This window comes from Idiotropiscis lumnitzeri, chromosome 4 (assembly GCF_059441095.1).
Source record: "Idiotropiscis lumnitzeri isolate Australia: NSW breed Sydney's pygmy pipehorse chromosome 4, RoL_Ilum_1.0, whole genome shotgun sequence".
NCBI classification, from domain to species: Eukaryota; Metazoa; Chordata; class Actinopteri; order Syngnathiformes; family Syngnathidae; genus Idiotropiscis; species Idiotropiscis lumnitzeri.
Genome location: NC_142394.1, coordinates 7585658 through 7601563, shown reverse-complemented (window position 1 = coordinate 7601563; position 15906 = coordinate 7585658). Strand labels below are relative to the sequence as shown.

Genomic DNA, 15906 nt, shown 5'->3' with positions numbered 1-15906 from the left:
TCGGGGATCGACAATTTTTATGGATAAGGTCGAGGTTCGAGGCTGGAAGGCTAGCCAGATGTTCCCTTTATCATCAAAAACAAAATGAATTCCATCAGGCCCTGTATGATTTTTAATGACCCCTCAGTAAAATGAACAAAAACGATCAGCTAGTATTGTCTGGTTTGCCGTTGACAAATTGATGGTGAAATGAAATCTGTTGACATAAAACAACATTGCCGGGCTATGACATGCCGGTGCATCTGTTTAGCGTGCCAGCATGCAGGCAGCATAAAAAGAAACGAGATGCCACTTTAAAGAGGCTCACGCAGGAATGTGCAACTTTCAAAGAGATTGATTGATTTGGTCTGGATGTCACGCGAATATTTTGGTTTTCAGGCCACCAAAAAACGGCGATGATGGTGATGATGATGGAAAAAAAATTGCATAGTATGCATAACAGACCCGTAGTCCAATGCAATACAATAAAACTTTATTTTTAATGCAATTGTTCCAAAGCACTTTACAAACAGTATAGCAATAATACAACTCACAAAGACATTGAAAACATTCAATAAATCACAAATTACATACATAACACATAAGCAGTAGACACCAGAAAACAGCAGAACAGTGACAGTCTCGTGTTGGGTCGAAAGCCAAAGAATAAAAATGAGTATTCAAACGAGTTTTAAAAGTGGACAGAGAGGGGGCTTGCCAGATCCCCTCTGATGCTCTGCTTTTCCCCGGCACCTCCAGTAGCCTTTGGTCCGCAGATCTGAGACACTGGGCAGGTGTGTGGGCGGAGCAGCTCAGAGAGGTTGAGGAGATGGAGATGTCTCCAACCTAACCATGACAACTGTCTTGACACTATTCATGTTCATTAGATGTGAGCTCAGTCAGAATCTCTCAACTTAACTCAACTTCATTTCAAGAGCCCTTTAACAACAACAGCAGTTGTAGAAAAAGAAAAATGCTATATATAAAACTTAATTAAAACAATAAGAATACAAGAGTAAATGGCTCAATAAAATGTTCTCTTCTAAATTAAATATGCAAGAGTTTCCTTTACATTTTCATTTAGCATAAATGAGTTGCAGAGTTGTATTCCCTCTTGTTGGGTCAAGCTGCTAGTAGATGAGAGAGGAGCAAGATTGAAGTCTCGAATAACCTGTATGAGGGCGCCGGGATACTCAAAAACGGTAATCTTGTGATCACAGCGTGCATGACGTCACCCATGTTTGCTACATGCAGGGTTTGAATGTAAACAAGTGCAGGTCGTCTGTTGGTGAGTTATGGACCGCCAAGAATTGGTTTAATTCTCTAAGCACATTTAGTCCTCTCTCTCTCTCTCTCTCTCTCTCTCTCTCACTCATTTGACTTTACTTCATTCTAGCGTTGGTCAGCAGATGTCCTCTGGCTTCACATTGGGGTGAAGCTGGTCGTGGTTGTTGCATTACAGACGAGTGGCAAAAGTCCAATAGCGTTGAAAAAAAAAGTCCAAAATGGGTTGTGGAAAAGTACAAATTAAGGAAAAAAATGAGCAGACTGTTTAAACTGGTTGCAAACTCAAAGACAGCTTTTTCATCTTTCTCACAAGGGCGTCAATGGTCAGGTTTCTGCATACTTGGTGGATCTGTTCTCTCCCATTTTATTGTCTTGTTAGGTCAGTGCGTTGTGCTGACTGGATTGTACTTAATATCCGTCACACAAGATTAAAAACTCAAGTTGATAGAGCCCTGCATTCTGTTACCCTCAAATTGTGGAATGGGGTTCCAGCTGATCGAAGCGCTGCCTTTCCGTAGTCATTTTTAGAAAGCTGTTTATAACTGATTTCATTAGGTAGTTGTTTGATTGTTTTCTTGTCTTATCTTGTATTGCAGTGAAGCGCACTTTAACACGGGAAAAGGTTGCAGACCCACCTGCGGTAGATTAAAAAACAAAAAGCATTTTTTTTTAATATAGTTTCACCCTTTTAATCTCATTCAAACACACTCATTAAAACAAACTCATTGCTGTCCGGTAAGCTGTGGACTGAAGCTGCGCAACTCTTTATTCAGATTTGTCTATACAATGGTGCCTTGAGATCTGAGTTTTTCAGCCACTGTGCTCAAAACTCAAATCACTCGTATATCAAATAATTTACCCCCATTTAAATGAATGGAAATGCCATCTATTTGATTCAGTCCTCACAAAAAAACACTACAAAGATCTTTTTAATTTGTATTTTTATGAGAAAAATAGCAGTCTTGAAGGGTGTACTTTATAAAACCATATAGTAATCACATGCCCGAGTTTTGTTGTATTGAGTGTTTAAATGTGTTGCTGCACCGGGGCTCAAATATCAATTGCTTAAAGTGTTATGCATGCAATTCCCATGATGTGTTAGGATAAGCGTTATGATAGCGGACTAAAGGCTAAGCTATGTGTTTGTTCTATGGCTGTGTTTAGTTTGATGGTAAACGTTGACTAGGAGTGGCATTAAACAACTTGAAGCCTCTTGTTGAAGAATTGTTCAGTATTTATATAAGTGCTGCTTATTGTGAAGTGAGTTGAGTTTGCCTTTGTATCTGAAATTTGCTCTTACAATTCAAAGCAAAATGGCCAAGTTACGACTGCAAAGTTGTGTAAATCTGCAAAATGGCAGAGGCACAAAGGATTGATACCAGCAACTGTGCAAGTTTTAGGACTCTGTTTGAATTCACTCTCTGAGAATTGCTTTATGAATGAAATGCTTTGAGTAGTTATGCCATACAAGCAGTCGACAAGTGATAGCTGGAGGCAACCAAGTGGGTGATTTTATTTTTTGGGGTGTTTTTAAAGACCTGAAGAGACGGTAAGACCTCTCCTCGGAGCAAATGTTCACCCCTCCGCATCCACATTGCAAATGAAGCCATCACTAACAGTGTAGCTCTTTCCCACTTGTTTTCACACGTTTGCATTTGGCAGGGTGCAAAAGGCCACTTTATGTGTAAACTGAGCTTTTTTAGTTTCAGGTGACAAAACACCACGTTTCCGCACATTTAGCTCCTAGAAAAAAACGTGTGGTGACTGATCATAATAACACAATAAATGATCCTAACTTTAAGTCGACTCACTGCAAGTCTGTGCAGAAGAGGCCAAGTGAGAGCTTGGCTGGGCGTGTCACTCAATCAAACTCACCGCATTCTTTTTAAATGTCACCCTTGAATGGATTCTCAGGAACGGAGCAAAGTGCAGGCCCTCGTGTCGCTGCACGTTCTCCTTTTCAGATACACGAGTTGGAGGTGAATGTGAACTTTGATGTGTTTCAAGCCAACGCTACAAGCTGCTACAAGCTGAGGCTAAGATGCACACATAGCTCAACTGTTTGTCCACACCCTCGGGACACTAAACAGTAGCTTTGCATACAAGATGGGGTGTTGGGGGGTGGCTGCATTTTTTGTTGTTTAGGTTAAAGTTGAGCAGGTGTTGAAAGAGCGGAAACATCTTGTAGTTGTAGTTACCTTTGGTCCTCTATTTCAGTGTTTCCCAACCAGGAATATGTCTATCTTTAGGGCAGGGATTGTCTGAAAAGCTGGACGAGTCCACAATTTTTCATCAGTGCTTTTGAGGGGGCCTCATAGGAGCACGCACTTTGTAACCAGAAGAGAAAAATGCTATTTTAAATATATACAACTATGTGTATACCTACAACAAAAGGTTTGAGGCAAATAACAAAATATTCACACACTGTAATTTGTTTTCTAGTGCGAAGGTGTCTCTTGCATAAAAATTACCATTCGAGGGTGGCACAAATAAGAAGCCGTTATTAAGTGCAAGAACTCGTTTTGCACGATTTTTCTCACTTCAAAATTGTAACGTTATTGGGGTAGGTTTGGTGAGAGTTTGTCCCATATATCATTCCAAATATTAGGCCTACTCATGTTAAATTATAGCGCAGTATAAGAACCTGGATGAGCACAACCAAGCCATGTCTGCTATCTAGTGGTTAGTGGAGATATTACAACTTAAAACACCCGTGGATCCTTGCATATTTTCAGTTTGGCATCCGTGGATTCACATTTTCACAGATTTTATTTTTTTGTTTATTCAATATATTTTCCCTATTCACCAATTGAGTATGTGAAAGTATTTAATAATTTATTTCCCAGATCATTAACCAGTGACACAGCCGAGCCCAAATCACAACAGTCGCATGTCAACTCAAGTGTCTCATTAAAGCTCAAATGGCTGATAAAAAAAAAAAATGGTAAAACTACTATATAGTTGGTCTAAATGTATTTTATTCTTCTGTGGTGTTTAACTTGAAATGCTTGTTTAAAGTGGACTTACTTAAAGGAGCTTAATTTTTTTTGTGGTATGTTGGTAAGTTATGAGTTACATAAAACTATGGCAGTTTATTTCTTTGTTTCAATTCATTTTTTTAATTAATTTATTTATTTTCAATGCAACATACTGTATTTGTTTTTATGTTTCATCAGTTGATTTGTGTTCTACCTTTGGAGAAACATCAATGGATATGAGTCAGGGGGTATTCATGCTTTGATAAAAAGGTTCAGGGGTACACAAACCAAAAAAGGTTGGGAACTATTCCTCTACGGAACGATTAAAATATTGTGTTGACTCAACAGATTTTTATTTTTTTGTTTTATTCTTTTACATATCATTTAATATACGATAGAATCTCATCTAATCGGATTTTATTGTTAAACCCATTTCTATTCTATTTCTATTGTACGTGTGGTGACTGATCCTTGCCCTCTCTCACCCTGAAAAACAAAAACATGCAGACTATTGAAACTATATATATATATTATATATATATATATATATATAATATATATATATAAATGTGTGTGTGTGTGTGTGTATTCCTTTATTTCTGTTAATTAATTATATTTATTTATTTTATTTGCAGTTGTTTTATTAGTATTTCTTTTATATTTTTAGTAGATTAAAAACATGCATGAGGTAAAACTGAGTTTGTCAAAATTAGTACACATTTAAATGATGTATTCAAGAATTGGTCAAGAAAAGGGCAGGATTGCCTGGTGGACTTTGCAACCGGACAGCACTGATTAATTTCTGTTTGCATGCAGCTTTTTCACACTTATGTAAATGTGTATTTTTCATTTGCAAGAAAGTGTAATGCTCTGTGTGAAGTCTTGAAATGGTGCAAATATGTGACGACACCATACTGTGATCAGTGGGCTGATATCAAGCTTTTCATCTTTCAATTTCAACTTTCTGTAGCAGATGTGACAATTGGCAGTTGCTGAAAGAGTGTCATGAAGGTAGCAGGAAAATACCATCAAATTGATCTCTTTGAGCGACCGTTCACACCGTGCCACCCAATTTGCATATATTGGTTATGAACGTAGAAACGCTGCACTCTTGATCAAAAATATCCCTCGTTTTAAAGACAGCACAAGTGACTGCGAATAGTCTGCAACACAAGATCTTCATCTCCATCGCTGAGGCTGGAATCATGTTTTTTTTATTTGATAGAAAACTCCAATCAGTAAGATGAAATAAATGAAAAAAATGTATAATATATTACTAAAATGATCTCACAATGTACTGTAATATGTTACGATTCCTTCCAATACACAACTGGTTCATCCCAATTTTGAAGTGATGCAATAACTTGATCGAATAACCATCTGTTTCATTCTAATTTACAATATGACTCGCTCCAACTTTGAATTATTTACTGCAATGCACAATCACACCAATTATGACATGATTATTACGATTACCGATTACTATTTTACGATACAATTCACTTCTTTATCGTTAGTAGCTACTGCAAAAGTGGGTCGCAACTCAGCGACGATTGAAAAATGCGGGTCCAAAGGTGAAAGGGGTTGAAAACCAATACAATACAAATACAATTCTCTCCAAATACGATACATTTCACCCCATTAATGTAATTCTCTTAAATTATGACACATTGTGATGAGTCAGTCCAAATCCTGATATGATTCTATCTAATTTACAATACTTTTCACTCAGCTCAGTGTACCGCATTATTCACTCCAATTCATTACAATTATCTCTAATTATGATGTGATACAATTCACTCATTCAAAATAGGATTCAATCGAATTACAATATTCAGTCTAAATACCACGATAGCATTCACCCAGATTTGAATATGATAATATATGATTTTATAGGATGTACTCATTTATTAATAATAAAATAATGATCAGTCACGATCCAAAATATAGAAAAAGTCACACAAAAAATATGAGTTTTTTTTCAAACACGTCTCCGACACGTCAACATCTGAGTGACAGTGCAGGTGTCGTAGAAGTTTGAGGAAAAAAAAACGTTCCCAAACAGGCTTTGTTTGTCTTCACGGGATTCACTGGCCCAGTGAAAGCTCCTAATGACTAAAACACTCTTCCTTCACGTGCCCACCTGTCCTCATGATGGCCTCACGGCGGAGGAGAGGGGGTCGGGGTTGACATTAGGGCTTGTTTGCTCTGCTGTCAATGTGACCTCCCCCGCCTCAGTGGGGTCTTGGCTCGCGGTTAAAAAAACATCTTCACACCCACAACACTATCAAAGTTAAAGATTCCAAATTGACTCTCAAGATGTTAACTGGAGGGATGTGCTCTATACACACCAGGCATTAATTTTAATTAAGGATTTTGGACCATTTCCATGGTTTGTACCTGAGGAAATTTCTACTTGGGAAATCACTAAATCACTGCTGCATATGATATGATGTACCCAACTCAATTTTATCAATGAAGCACTTTAAAAAAAACTGCAGTTGAAACAAAAATAAATAAATAAAAATCAATAATAAGACAACTTACCATAGCAAGTAACAATAAAGCAGTGAATCAGTTGCAAACAATAAAATAAGGCACAAGAACAAAGCCATAGTCTCATACTCTTTTGAAAGTTGAGAAAAAAAATATTGATTTTCGGTTGTCTTTTAAAAATGAACAGTGATGAGGCCTGTCGAGATATGATGAAGGCTCGGATGACTCTTTCAAAGAGCTCAAATATAAAAATGAGGAAAGTGACTTACATGCTTGGTCACAGAATTGATCCAAGTCAAGTCAAGGTACCACGGTATACGAGACAGATGACTATCACTCATTTGCCAAAGTTAGGAGTTTTTCATGGAAGCGGGTGTGGCTGGTGGCGTTGGGGAATTTTCACCAAAAAGGCAGTTAATTTAGGGCCAAACATTTTTTTTAAGCCCAAAAAGTTGAAAAGTAAAATGATGACCTGGCATAAACATTGAGTCGAATTTAGAGCCTGAGGCTGAATGCAGCCTTTTTCAAGCACCTCACCTGAGATGTCAAATAAAGGAAATCAGAAAGTAAAAAATGCCTTTTCACGCTGCAGGCATAATAGGACATTTGACAACACATCAGCGCACTTTGTGCTTGAACTTGTTAATTAAAAAATGTGGCAGCGTTTCAGCAGGGACAGGTGGATTGTAATTCAGATGCGGGGATGTTATACATTAATGGATGATATGGATGTTGTGATATTTATGCTTCATTACCGCTGGATTTTTTTGTGGGATGTCCTCACAATTATCTTCAGCAGCATAAGGGCAGGCAAAGCCGAACAAGCTTCTGTTGAGAACTTTCCATGCTGATAAAATTGTAAAGGGATCAAGTTCCATTGAGCTGTTGTCACGGATAGTTCTGGTTTTGATGCTCTGTTTAGGTCTATTTTGTCAAAACTACAGAATCTAAGCGTAAGCATATGCAGCAGACATGGTCGCTGCCATTTTATCTATTCACTCCACTGCCGCTACCGTCAATTTGCAATTGGATAAATCAGGGACCCCGAAGCAGAGTAATCTGCCTTCAGCCAAGGTAGTTTGGTTGAGTGGAACTATTATTGAGTGGACGACTAGTTTAATGGCGCTTTTTTTTTGTGATGGTGTTATGGCCGATTGTAAACCATGAAACAAAAAATTATTTTCAGACTATTTATGCCACTCTGAGAATTACAAATATGACACTTCGCACTTTTTCGAAAATGTCTTATTTTTCAGTCTCATTTCAAAATGCATAGATTTTTTCCCCTCCATCAAATTTCTATACACATGACCTTATAATGACAGTGTGAATGTGTTTTAGGCTTTTGCAAATATAGATAGATTACTAGTAAAAGTAAAACAGCTCAAACAGTAAAACATCACAATTTTTTCCAACGTGTGGTGTGTATGGAATGCAAAAAATGACTACAATATAAAGACAATTACTTTGGTCAACAGCAAATTAGTTTAGTGTGTCACTAAATGGATTAAACATCACAACAAATACTTTCTTACCAGCTCAGGTTTTTGAGATATTTTAAATGATTTGGTTTTAATTTTTAACCCAAAAAGCCTGCAATATAAGGATTTTGCATGCATTGTAATTTATAGAATTTTATTATTTTTTTAAATCCACCTGTTGCTGAACATAACCCCGAATTCATAAATACTACTATATTACAGAGTATATTCTTATTTTACTTTTATGAAAACCTTATGATCTTGAGGAGAAGGGCAGATTTGGAATCAGCGCAAACAAACAAACAAAATGTTCAATTGGATCTGATTAAAAAAATAAATAAATAAAAATAAATATTAAATAAAAATATTTTCCGGGCTACAAGTCGCTCCAGAGTCGAAGCAGCCCAAAAATGCATAATGAGGTAGAAAATTTCATCTTGGAACTCAAGTTATAACATAAAGAACAGATTGAATAGGTGTAAGATATGCTGCCACAATGATTTTTTTTAGCGACACGAAAAATTAACAATGAACTGAAAAGGTGTCCAGTGTTCATGTTAATGTTTTTGGGACACATCCTGCAATTGGCTGGTGACCAAATTTGTATTAATTCTCCGTGTATGTGTGTGTGTGTGTGTTTGCACAGGTGTCATCAGCACAGTGACAGCGTTGGATCGTGAAGATAAATCAGAGCACAGTTTCGAGGTGAGACATCTGCGCCTTTTACATCACATGGCACAGGACTTTTTAACTTTTTTTTCTTAGCGAGCTTTGCCGCCGTTTTCAAGTTTGATTCGCTTCACTCTCATTACCATACCATATATTTCACTCAAGTCTGATGTTATTGAAGCGGCACAATTGCTTTGCACATCTGCCTCAAAGTTCAGAGGTGCAAGGTTGAGGTCGCGGGGTGCTGTAGCCTATCCCAGCTGTCTTCGGGCAGGGGGTCATCACACCTAGGGCCAATTTAAAGTGTCCACTTAACCTGCCATGCATGTTTTTGGAATGTGGTAGGAAACCGGAGTACCCGGAAAAAAACCCCTCTGGCACGGGAAGAACATGCAAACTCTGCACAGTAAGGCCAGAGCCGAAATCTAACCCCACACTTTTGCACTGTGAGGCCATCGTTCAAACCAGTTGCCGCCGTGCCGCCCTAGTATGATACAATAAGATTAATTTTCAAAATTATGAAAGTACAATAAGATATGTACATAATGCCAAACAGTTTAAAAAAAAAAAGTTCAACACAATGTAATTCATGAAATGAACGCTTTCACGTCTACATACTGTCGTCAGTCACATCCGCTTTTCCTCAATATAGGCAGTTTGTCAGCACCAAATGCTCCCAGTCAGTCAAGTAGAGCACTCAAGAAAGTCACAACAACGTTTACGGTTTGGAACACAACACGCATGCCTTGTCCACTTCGGGGAAAATTAGGTGCGCCTTATGGTCGTGAAAATACGATAGGGTACTGCTAAGCACCGTTACAATTTAAGTAGAAAATGTTGATTATATAAAAACTTTACAATACTCAAATCATTTTGTGATCAGTTAGCTACTCTCGCCAAGTATGCTGAAATTCACACCAATTACAATGCGATATAATTCCCATTATGATGTGATTGATTTTGACTACAATACAATTCACTCATTTATGATGCGGTTCACAACAAGTAAGATGTGACACAATTTATCTAATTATGATGCATTTCACTCCAATTATGACTCAATGTGATTTACTATAATCATTGTATGATCAGGTCATAGTGTCCGACAACGGTTCTCCGACGCTGCACTCCACCGCAACCGTGGTGGTCCGCGTGCTGGACAACAACGACAACTGGCCCAAGTTCACCGACAAACTTTTCCACGTCAAGCTGCCAGCCCAGCTTCAGCAGGACGGCCGTCTGGAAGTCTGCCGAATGATCGCCCGTGACGATGATGAGGGCTCCAATGCTGATGTGACGTACAAACTACAAGATGATCACGATGGCAGTTTCCAAATTGATCCGTTGACGGGGGTGGTGACGTCGCTTGGAGACTTCTGGCCTGGGAATTACACCATTCTCACGGTAGATCACGCTTGAAATTGTCAATTCGATAACATGATGATGAGAACTCCCACTATGGACTAGGGACCACGCAGTCATGATTCTGACGCTATTAGTAATTGACACCGCTGTCTCCTTTAAAAAACAAAACGAAAAAAAAATCTTCCCTATTTTAGTAGGTTAAAAAAGATTAAACATACAACAAACTCTGATCCCAAAATGCTTAGAAATTCAAACGCATCTTACAGTTACCCTCACAGATTGTGCAACCTGAAAGACTTTTCTTACTAATTTCCTATTATTCATTTTATTACATTTTGCAGCATTTGTAAAGACGAAAATAAGTAATGTAAAAAAACAAAACAAAAAAAAGTATATTAAAATGTGCAGTAACATCAAAGTCTACAATAAAGTGTGTAAAGACACAAGTACATGTAAAAGCAAAAGATATCAAATAAAAAACAAAGTCTGAAACAGGATGTACAAAGCAAATAAAGTACAACGGAATGTAAAAAAAAGTCTATCAAAGTGGGTAAGAAACAAGGAAAGCATTCCACAATGTGTAAATAAATAAATAAACTAACTAACAAACAAATAACAAAGTGAACAAGAAACCGTGAAAGTGTAAAAGATGTATAAACAACAAAATTGACCTCCACAAATGCACAAGAAAGAACAAAAGTACAAGTAAAACAAAATGTGAAAAAAAACAACAAAAAAGAAAATCCTACGAAATGCATTAATAAATAAGAAAAGTATGACAAACTGTGTAAAGAAACAACAGTCGAAGAAAGTTTGTAATAAACATGGAAAGTACAACCCCAAAAAACTGTTACACAGTGTCTATGCGAATTGAATTCCAATGTGATTGCAGTTCTAATTTTACCAGTTTTGACGCCACATCTTGTAGATTAAAGCGATGGATGCCGGCAGCCCATCTCTGTCATCCGCGGCGAGGCTGGACATCGAGTGGGCTTCGCCCGAGCCTCCTTCCACCGAGCCGGTCGCCTTTGACGAGCCTCACTTCAACTTTGCCGTCATGGAAACAGAACCAGTCACTCACATGGTTGGCATCATCATGACCGAAACATACCGACTGCGCTGGTTTCACATCATAGGTAAGATATCGGATCTCGTGTCTCAAATTGCATGATGCTGCATGAAACTGGGTCCAGGGGCAGAATTTTCCTTCCAAAGTTATTAGAATTTTGCATTTTCTGGCAAGTTTGCATCCATAGCATCAAACAAAATATCTTGGAAACGTTCCTCTTTAAAGGACCCCAAAAATGGCCACAATTAGCATAAAATGACCGCCTTCCAGTCTCTTTTGAGGAAGGCTTCTTGCAACTGTTTTTGTGGTTTGTCATGTCATACAAGCTGGCCACATTTTCTGTTGATAACTGAAATTGGCTTTGGGGTCTGAATTTTACCCCCATAAGTAATAATAATAATGAAAAAAAAAATCGATATTAAATATAGTGTAACGGGACACAATTTTGCATTGACAAAAACATTCTTAAAGGAGAGGTTTCTCTTTAAAGACCTCTGGAGATGGCCAACATGCTTCCAAAATGGCCGCTGCATGGCAAAATTTTTTGGTGGGCATGGTTTCTTGAAACTTTTACGTGGCTCTTTTCATGATGAACAGCCCTAATTTCAATGCTAAGGAGACTGTGTTGTAAAATCCATCTATTCATGGTAGACATGCCCACCAAATTTCATGTTGGTATGCTAATTCCCTTTAGGGCCTCTGGAAATGGCCAAAACAGTTCAAACTGGCTGCTTACAACAAGAATGGCAACCTTTTCCCATACATGGCTTCTTGAGAGATTTTGTTGGTCTACCTATGAGAGACCAAATTGAAGCAAAGTGAACTTGAGCCCAGTGGCTGAATTTTAGTTTGGGAATTTTTAGAATTGTGCCCGTATAAACTGGCTTGAAGGACCTCTATAAAATGATCAAAATTTGCCTCAAATGGCTCCTTCAAACCAAAAAGTCCGGCTTTCCATGTAGTATCTATAGTATATATATAGTATATACTATACTATACTATACTATAGTATATATATAGTAATATAACATAGCTTCTTGAGACATTTTTGTGGGTGATAGACATGCCTACAAGTAATAGATGAATTTGCTGTAACGTGATTTGGTAAATGTGTCTGTGTGATAGATGATAAAAAGTCCTTGCTGTCAGCACTGTGTGTTTTTTTTAATCAGTGAGGATCAATCTGTATCATTCCTTCTATCATCAGCTGACAAGTCACCACAGGCAGTGACGACTGACCTTTGTTCCACTTTGTCATTTCTTGTGCAAATCTACACTTTTTGACTCTGTCGTTGTGAAAAGCGTCAACAGAAGTGACTACAACACTTCCCTGACAACTTTATGCCAGTGAGTTATAATGAATTTGCATCAAGTGTTTAGGTATTACGATCGCATGCAGAACTACTTATCTCATTCCAAAAATTCTGAAGCATGTACAGTGGTACTCCAAATTCCGCACTTAATTCGTTCTGTGTCTCAGTTAGTAACTCGAAATGTTAGTAAACCAGAGGCCTACACTAATTAAGGACCTAATAGAATTAAAAAAAAAAAAAAAATATATATATATATATATATATATATATGTCAATCACTTTGCATTTTTGGCATGAGATGATGAACCCGCAGGCAATTCTGTGCAGCGCCGTGGCCGTAATTATTTTGTGTGCCTAGGGAGGGCCCATCATCTTAATTGTTCCATATTATTCTGCCATTTGTTGAACTCAGTCAACTGCGCCACTGCAGCAGTTCACAAAGAAGCCCCGCTCATTATTCTGCCGTTTGCTTATTAATCAGTCAATCTTCTCATTGCGGCATGTGCAGACCAATCACAAATCCGTCCGATAGACTTCTGACATTCAGTGGCTGACCTGGTGGTAGTGGCGGTCAACAGCGTGTCCACGTGAACTCCCATATCACTGCAGGCTTGCACGCACGGGCGGAGGCCGGCTGTGGCTAACTCAAAGGGTGCGAGAAACGCGGCCCCCCCACCGGCTCGCGGCTCTGTCGGCACGAGCGGGCAAGAAGGAGATACACCTGAGGTAGCCTGTAGGATGCTCACCCTTTCTTTTGCCCCCTCTTGTTGTGGACCCTACCATTGTCAAAGTGTGACCCTCCCTCAAATTAGCGACAGACAAAAAAAACGAATCGTTCCGAAATCAAGGTTTTACTGTTTCATATTTTCAACATTGCCAATTTCCAAAATACCGTTTCCAATGAGCTGTTTACATATTTACCACCTTTAAAATTTCTTTACTGTTTCAAACTATTCCAACATCAAGTCTCACATTCTACAATTCAGCACTTGAAATAATTTTAAATTTTTTCAGATGAGCGTCAGATCTTCAGAATTCACACATAATTTCGACTGATATTGCATTCTCTAGTTCGTTGCACGGTATTGCATCTTATCCGCGGATCTTATCTCTGTGTTGTTGTGTCAGCAGAATACTTTCTCTCTCACTCTACCTCTGATATGACGAAGTATTCCTGATGGCGCTCTCTCTCCCTCTCTGTCTATCTCACGCTCTCTCATCTCTTATCGCTTTTTTAGTCCCACATGATAACTCACACAGACAAATGGAGACTTCCTGAGCTGGCTCCACTTGGTCTGTCTGCGAACAAAACAACAACAATAACACGCTGCCTGTTAGATTCCCCTGAAAAAAAAAACATAAAAGCAGGAAATAAAAGTGTAGACCAGGTGGAAGTGTAAAGTGGGGTCAGGCTGGGACGTGGAAAGGAGGCCATCACCTGTGGATATCAGGAAGTTTGTGGAAGGGTCACTTCTCGGTAGAAAAGTACCATATTTAATGTCAATACATGTTTTTTTCATGCCCGTTTTGTCTTTTTATAATGAGATGAACACTGAATATGTAATCTTTTCAACACAAAAAAAAAATTAACAAGTCGGATAATTGAGATTATTATATACGGGCCTTTGGTCGGTCAAAAATTTATAATATTATTGCATTTCTATTTTTGGATCAATTACAGTTTATTCAGAAAAGTCACATTCAAGCTTTTGGGGATGCAAAATGTACCTGTTAATTAAAGTGTTCAAATATCTAAGATATGGAGCTTTTCTTGATCACACCCAATCTTTTCTCAACACTGTTTTTGATGCAGTAGGAATTAATTGAAATTCAACACTGGGATTGTATTTAATATATATATACACGATTGATTGATTGATTGATGCAGGGGGTGCAAAAGTAGGTTGACAGTCGTATCACAATGGTGAAATTAGTGACACGATATGAAGAATATATTCATATATATTTTTTCATATTATTTTATGGTTACGTTTCCCTTTTTATTACTGTATACCTACTTTTGCGCTCCCTTGCATATATGTATATATATATATATGCATATTTTTTGTTGTCTATATACCACTACTTCACCATATTATGGCCTCATTTGACAGATTCACGAAGATTTACGTCAACGGTATGTGGGGTTGTTGAATGTTACGGTGAGGGTGGTCTTCTTCCTCGAGTGATGCGTGGCTCATCCCCCTTTGTGACCCTGACCCAGATAAATATGAAGAAGAATGGTGGAAGAAAAAAAAAAGGGGTGACTAATGGAATTCCAGCACAAAGGCTCCTTTTGTTGTGGCAAAACATGACATTGGTCTGTTTTTTTTTCGTTTTTAATCTCGACTGCACAAAGGCAGCGTCTTTCACTTTGACGCCATCACATAAAGCACTCAAGCATCAGCATTTAGCCTCAGCATGGTTTCTCAAGGGCAAAAGGCTTCCTGATGCAAACGGGAAGTCGATTAATTGAAATCTATTAAAGAGACTGTTAGTCATTTTATTTGTTAAGGACTCTGCAGTGAATTGTGGGTAATATGCTCTAGCTGAGTCCGGATCGATTCAGGCTCAGCCGAAGTGCGGAAAAAAGATGCAAAGGGGGCGGGGCGACAGCCGTTTGCAGAATTGAGACACACTAAACACTCCTACCCTCGACGGGAACACGCAGTAGTAGGCATACTAAGGCTATTGCATTGGCATCTGTATTATTTGGAAAGCTTTTATTTTGAAGTTAGCCTTTGTGCTGATGACATGTTATGTAATGAGGAAGATTACAACTTCCTTCAGGGTCAGGGTTAAGGTTAGGCTTTCTAATCAGTCTCCGGTAGGAAGTTTTGCACGGGTAGGACACTTTGGCAGAACGCCGTTACACTAAAGGCTAAAATTGAGACGATACCGCTGGGTACCGTCCCACTTAAGGCAGTGATTGTGTTTACTCCACTCACCATTTGATGCCGTGCACAATAGAAATTAGATGGAACAATTAGAGACAGATAAAAAAAAAAAAACACAAAATCAAAAAATGTGATCATTCATCTTCCTAGTTAATAATCACTGTGCAAATTGAAACTAAACTGCGCAACTACAAATTATCCACATTGTCCAAAATTTCGATGGCACGCTCAGTCATAAATGGGCACGTGCACAAAATTAAATGTCATTCAGTTATAGTTATGATGTACACTTCTACCTTTCACACATGATATGGCTTCTCTCTTCTTTCACCACTTATTCGTGGTGTTCCCACCACCTCGCAAAATCGAAAT

General features: G+C 38.3%; 1 protein-coding gene across 1 annotated transcript in view; it reads left to right on the top strand.

The window, feature by feature from the left end:
- Positions 1 to 15906, top strand: part of fat2 (FAT atypical cadherin 2) — a 123522-nt gene that overhangs the window by 34254 nt on the left and 73362 nt on the right. The window contains exons 4-6 of the mRNA XM_088293428.1: positions 8868 to 8926; positions 9983 to 10294; positions 11184 to 11391. Coding sequence (XP_088149554.1) covers positions 8868 to 8926; positions 9983 to 10294; positions 11184 to 11391 — 579 coding nt within the window. The remainder of the gene's footprint in view (positions 1 to 8867; positions 8927 to 9982; positions 10295 to 11183; positions 11392 to 15906) is intronic.